This window comes from Vidua chalybeata, chromosome 5, assembly GCF_026979565.1.
Source record: "Vidua chalybeata isolate OUT-0048 chromosome 5, bVidCha1 merged haplotype, whole genome shotgun sequence".
NCBI classification, from domain to species: domain Eukaryota; kingdom Metazoa; phylum Chordata; class Aves; order Passeriformes; family Viduidae; genus Vidua; species Vidua chalybeata.
The window spans coordinates 27760244-27766243 of record NC_071534.1 but is presented as its reverse complement, the minus strand read 5'-3'; the positions used below and the strand labels follow the sequence as shown (position 1 = coordinate 27766243).

The window sequence follows — 6000 nt, the reverse complement described above, 5'->3', positions numbered from 1 at the left end:
GAGTTTTCTTTTGATTTTCTTTGGGTTTGTTGTTGTTGTGTTTTGTTTGTGTTTGGTGCTTTTGGCAGGCTTGGGGTTTTCTCGGGGTTTTTAAGGGTTTTTTTTTTGTGCGGGCGGGGGCAACACCGTGGATATTTTTATTGTTGCGGAAGAAAAGAGCTGTTCACTTCTGTCCTCTGCTACGCTCCATCCCCATCTGCCCGTGCCCCCGGCAGCGTCAGCGCTGGCAGCCCATGGCAACAGGTCCGCTCGGGGGCTGGGGCAAGGCAGCGAGCGCCGGGACTCTGGGAAGAGTGAAAACTCTTTTCCTTGGCATTCGCGGGTTTTGTTTGTTTGTTTGTTTGTTTGTTTGTTTCCGTGCCGTGCGGCCGGCTGCGTGCGCGGAACGCCGGGGCCGCGGGAGCCGTTTCCAGCCGAGCCGGGCCGGGCACGGCAGCGGCCCCCGGCGCGGCGGGGCACGATGGCGAAAGTGCTGGCGGCCCTCAGGCACCACTGGAAGAAATCCACTTTCGGAGCCTGCCTGCTGGGCTGGGGCGGACACTGGCTCTATGGGAAGCACTGGTAATGCCGGCTGGGGCCGGGCCGGGCGGGGAGGCGGGAGGGAGAGACGGAGGAAGGAGGAGCGCCTAAAATGGGGGTCGCCTCTCGGAGCGGCCCGGCAGCCAGAGGGGATGGATCTCCCTCCTGCTTCAGCAGCTGGGGCCGTGGGAGGCTCAGTGCCTTTCTGCCTTCCTACGTCGGCCGTGTTGTAAGACTGGGGCGGGTTCAGGCGGGAGGTTTAAGCAGAGAGGAGTGTGTCTGGCATGAGCAGTGTTTGGGCCTCTTGGAGAGGAGAAGGTTTTTTGTCTTCTAACCTAAACAAGAATGTCATAAGCCACACGTGTGCCTTCAGCTTGCTTGCTTTGAGCCTGTCTATAAGGATGACTGGAACTAGGCCTGCAGGGTGTGCTCAGCGTGGCCCATCCCAGCGTGGTGGTCCTGTGCCTGTTCCCAGCTCCTGTTTGCTGTAGCAGAAGTCCCTGTCTCTTTCTTGAGGCCTGGCACCGGCAGCCTTATGCTGTCCCCCCCGGTGTGGTCTTTGCTGTTATTGCCCACCCAGCTTGGAAGAAGCATTGGAGCTGCTCCTCCTGTAAATTATACCTGATGGTGTCATTCCCACTGCTTACCTCTGGAGTAGATGTGCCTTACAGTAAGTAGAATTGTCATTCGTGTTTTATAAAAGCTGAGTTTCTTTTAATCCTTGTCCATCAAGGACATGCATTTGACTTAAAAGCAGGTGTAGCCAAATTACTTTTAAAACTGTTACTTTTGGTTCTGCTGCTTATTGTCACTGTCTTAATGATTTTTAATTGTTTAGTCAGATTTTTAACAGTCCTCTTTTCTACTTACATTGCAATGCTGCCAAAGCCTCGGTGGAAAAGTTACGAAAATAAATCTGTTTATGTTGTTTTTGTACTCTCTTCACATCCTTTTACCTAGGGACTTTGGCATTAAATCAAGCTTTGTTTTGCATGGTACATCTGCTTTAGTTCCTTGCTTCTTACCTGAAGCACTGAGGCTCAGTGTCCCCTTCGTGTCTGTTGTGTCTGGGAGTTCTTGTGCCCGTGTGCTGTTGGTTTCAGATATACCCTGATTTCTTGTGTGGTAGCAGTGAAATTATGTTTGGATCACAGAGAATGTGGAGGTGATATGGTGGGGAATAAAGAGGAAAATATGAAAGGCAAACAACCAGAAAGGGAATCTTTGGTATCTAAATTTCGGTGCATGGGGGTCGTTTGCCCCAAGTGTAGGCATGGTGCTTTTACCCACATGATGTACTGGGGCCAGAAAAATTTTACATGTCCCATTCTCCAATCTCCTATTATCTGTAAAGGAAAATACAGCATTTCCTTAGGATCCTGACACTGGAAATGCAAGGCAGGAAATCCTGTGATGACAGACAGCTCAGTGAGACTTTGATGTAGGCCATAGCTACTGCTTTCAGAATTAAACACTGTTTGGAAACACTGACAACTGTTTAGCAATTTCTGGGCCATTCCCTGCAGAGAGTTGTTTTATCCAGATTAGAGAAAAACAAGGAACGACAAGAGCCTGATGGCAGGAGTGTAAAGAAGAGTTCAAAGGTCATCTCAACAGCCCTTTGTGATACCCTGTGAATGGTGAGGACCTTACCTTGTGGCAGGTGGACAGCAGGGAGTAGGCCAGGATGCCTCTCTGCAGCTTGTGGGAATGGCTTTTGGTGTGGGTGTTTTTGTACATTCCCTGTTCCCAGTTTCTGTGTCTGTGTCCCAGTTGTGCTGGGGAGCAGAGAGGTGCTTATTGCCTCATGCACAGATGGCCACAGGCAGCGCTGGGATAGGTTAATGAAGGATCTGTAGGGGCTGTGTTGGCCCTGAGGCTTGTTGTTGTCCACATCAGAGGCTCAATTGCTATGCATGGCCATACCCGACCAGACTGATATTTGCCCTTCAAGAACACATTTAAAGTGTAGTGAGGTCCTGTGCTTTGGTTTCTGGCATCACAAATTCCTGATGAAGGGCCTTGCTTTAGCACAGCATTGGCTCAGATTAGCCTCTGACTTCTTGGAAGGAGCTGAGATGTTGGTCATTTATTTGCAGCTGAAGAAAATTTGTTTGCCATCCCTCTTTCAATCCTTGTGGGTTTTCTAAAATACTTCTCTTGCAAAGAGAAGGTGATTCGCTTTTTTGACTTCTCAAGGATCCTTCTTCTTTTGGATGCAGCAGCCATGATGCCTGCATTAAGTGGAGCTATTGTCAATAACGGTCTGTCCTGCAGGTAAATGGCAGCTCTTCTGTAGTCAGTCTCTCCAAGCTCACAGGGACAGAAGAGCTCTGAAGTACTTCCTTAAGACTTTGGAGGATGCTGTATGGACAAGAAGAATGTTACCTTTTCCAGGTGTGTTCCCAGGGCCTCTTCCCTGCCTGGAAATGGATGTGGAGTCCCCCTTTCACACCTCTGCTGTGGAGCCTGGTGTGGCTGCCCTTGTGCTCCCTAGGGTGTAAAGGGAAGAGGGGCACTGGAGTGTGATGGATCATCACTGACTTGATCTGAAGGTTGTGGATGGCAATAACTGTAAAGGTTGAAGAGCTGCTTAGTCCTGGTACTTTCCTCCTGCAACATTTCATTTCTGGATCAGTGTATTAGCCTTTCAGTTTGGGGGTGTTTGTTCAAATACTGACTGATTTAAAAGTAAGGAGTTTTGGATGAGCAGGAAGAATTAAAGGAGGAAACCTTCTGCTTTTTCCCCCTCTGCCATGAGTTATTCAGCCCTTCTGAGCATGTGATAGTCCAGAAGTTACCTCTTCACAGGGGTGTCATTCAGGAGGTGGCAAAGGTGTTTCATGTGTCAAATGATAGGAATTATGTCTGGTTGAACTACTGTTAACTAGAACCCCTTTGCCATTCTTGCAAAACCATAATGCATCTTAAAATTCCTTTTGCTCTCATAAAATAATATGCTTTAAAAATCCATTGTCTTGCATTTAGGATAGCAAATAGTCTTGTGCTATCTGAGAAGTAGGAGGATAACTCAGTGTTGCTACGTGTAAGGTTGTCTGGATTGCATGAATTTATAAATTAGGCTCATTTTAATCTATAGCATATCATGTTGCAGGTACAAGGGACACTTAATTTCATATCCTAGATCAAAGCTTGCAGGGTATGCTGCTTGTCTGCTGTGTGCTCATACACAGTAACCTACTTCTGCTTAACATAGACAGGTGAGGTTGATTACAAATAAAGATTGTTCTAAAATTTTCACCAAGTTTGGAATCCCTTTTCAACTTTATGTCCTGGGTCACCTCTCCTGAACTGAGCTGCAGCTGTTCTTTGTATCCCCACGGGGTGCAGTGAATTACCAGCTCTGCCAAATCAGGAGAAATGAAATCTCCAGCATCATGGACATCAGCTGAACTGATTGTCAAATTTGACCAGTCTGTTAGCTTGATGTCACTGCATAAGTGATCATCTCCATGTCAGGATGGAGACCCTGGATATTCTACTGAGGCAGTGGACTCATCGCATACTTAGTTTTGCTCTGTATATGTTAAAGTATTGACATTCTCAGTAGAAAATGCTGGCAAAGCACCTGAGCCTTTGACTGCCTGCCAGTAATCCTGAGTGGTGCTGTTATCTACAATTTGAATGTTAGTCTCTGTGTGTTTGCCAGCTGATAACTCGCTTTGTCACCTTTCTGCATATACTTCCTGAGTAGCTGACTTTATTTCATCAAAACTTTGTCAAAAAAAACAGAGTATAAATTCTGACTCTTAGGTAAAGCTGATGAAACCTAAGATTTGTCTTTCATGCCCTTCTAAGGCCAAGATGGAAGTAAATTCTAATACCTAGTAAAGAGGATTCTGTGCTTTTGCTGTATTAGAAGCAGCCAAAAAAGCACTTTGCTAAGATAGAATCTTTTTCATGAGTTCTGATATAGCTCCTGAGGACTGATCCTGTGTGCACAGCTTTGGTCAAGTTTCTCCTCACAAAACTGTTTGTTGTAGACACTGAACTTTAAGGTTTTTAGACTTCTTCATATTTGAGTATATTTAATAGTCTTAGATTTAATGCTGATAACCCATTTTGGAATGAGATCCTGAGCTTCTTTTTACATTTGTAGTGTGATCACTTTTAGGGGAGTTGCTTTGGTTGGATCTAAGACAGACCCTTGCTGCAGCTGAGAGCCTCAAACAGCTTCAGTTCTTCTGCTTGTTGCATTCATTGCTGCCCTGGGTGACCTTTCATCATGGGAACTGTCCTTCCACCCTGGCTTCTGCTGGCACTTGGGCACAGAATTCAGTCTTATCTTGAGGAGCATCGATACTAAATTGTGTAGATCTTGTGCTTATATGTAAGAGTGTTAATGCCCTATTCCAGCTGGAAATGTTCAGGACAGGAGCAGTGGCCAGCTGTCCTGCCCTAGGGGACAGAAATCAGAACAGAGAAATCAGAGAAAATCAGAACAGAGAAATCAGAACAGCCCTGTCCAGGCGAGTCATATGGATGTTGTGTTCTCAGAGCCTTGTGTACTGGCAGCCTGGCATGGCTGGGGAGTGGGGAGCTCTGCACAGTCATTCTTGTGTCCTTTCTGTGTTGGTTCCATCCTTTGGTGTGAGCCTGCTCTGTTCTCCACAGAGTCTGTGCTGCTGTGGCTGCTGGACTTGAGGCTGTGCTGGGAATGTTCTGACTGGAGGTTCAGCCTAGGACAGCCTCTTTCTTCCATACCCTGCTGCCACTGTTTGTTCCTCTCCGTTTCCCAATTTTTTACTGCTTAAGCAAGTTGGCCCAGCTGTAAGCTGTGTGATGCTTAATTCTCACAGCAGGAAGACAGCCCTGAGTTTGCCAGCAGATGCAACACTGCTTGTCTGTTTGGCTTTAAGGCTGAATTGTGTAGATAAGGCCTTAGGGGAAACGTGAAGTAAAAATTGATTTTTAGTTTGCTGTGGATGTGGTGCAAGTCAGAAGAAATCTCTGTGTATTCTTTAAGGCAGTGGAGCAATTTCCCTCTGCCTCCACCTGCTTATGTTTGAGCATTGTTGAAAAAGCTTTGTTACTATCTAATAGTAGACAATAAAGTACAAAAAAATCAACAAAATCATATGTTTGTTATTAAAGTCTCATCTTCTCTGGGAGCTGGCAAGCAGTCATATTTTGAGAATTAATACATATTGAGGCAGAAGGCTTTAAGAAGTTACCTTTCAGGTGGTTTTCACATTTTTCTAGCTCTATTTAGTGGTTGTTATGACCTGCAGAGGACTTGCAGGCCCACTTGGGGTACTTTAGGTGAGCCATGTGATTAAATAAATGCAAAAGCTGTGATGCAGGAGGAGGACTGCTGTTCTTACAGATGCATCCCTGTGAGTGCACTTGTACCTCTTACCTCTTTTCTGGAGTTTGTATCTAGTTAAGTGTTGACACATATTTTAAGGAAATTAAAAGATTCCTGTTACCTGGCATCTTTCAACCAAACTTGGGGCATCC

At 46.0% G+C, this 6000-nt stretch overlaps 1 protein-coding gene across 5 annotated transcripts in view; it reads left to right on the top strand.

The window, feature by feature from the left end:
• Positions 1 to 223: 223 nt before the first annotated feature.
• AGK (acylglycerol kinase) overlaps positions 224 to 6000 on the top strand; it is a 35495-nt gene continuing 29718 nt past the window's right edge. Inside the window, exon 1 of one of the 5 annotated variants that reach the window (XM_053943065.1) lies at positions 224 to 243. Coding sequence is in view for 1 of the 5 variants with exons in the window: in XM_053943062.1 (XP_053799037.1) it covers positions 461 to 561 (101 nt within the window). In the remaining 4 variants the exon portion in view is untranslated. The other 4 variants (XM_053943062.1, XM_053943063.1, XM_053943064.1 and 1 more) reach the window with 4 other exon arrangements.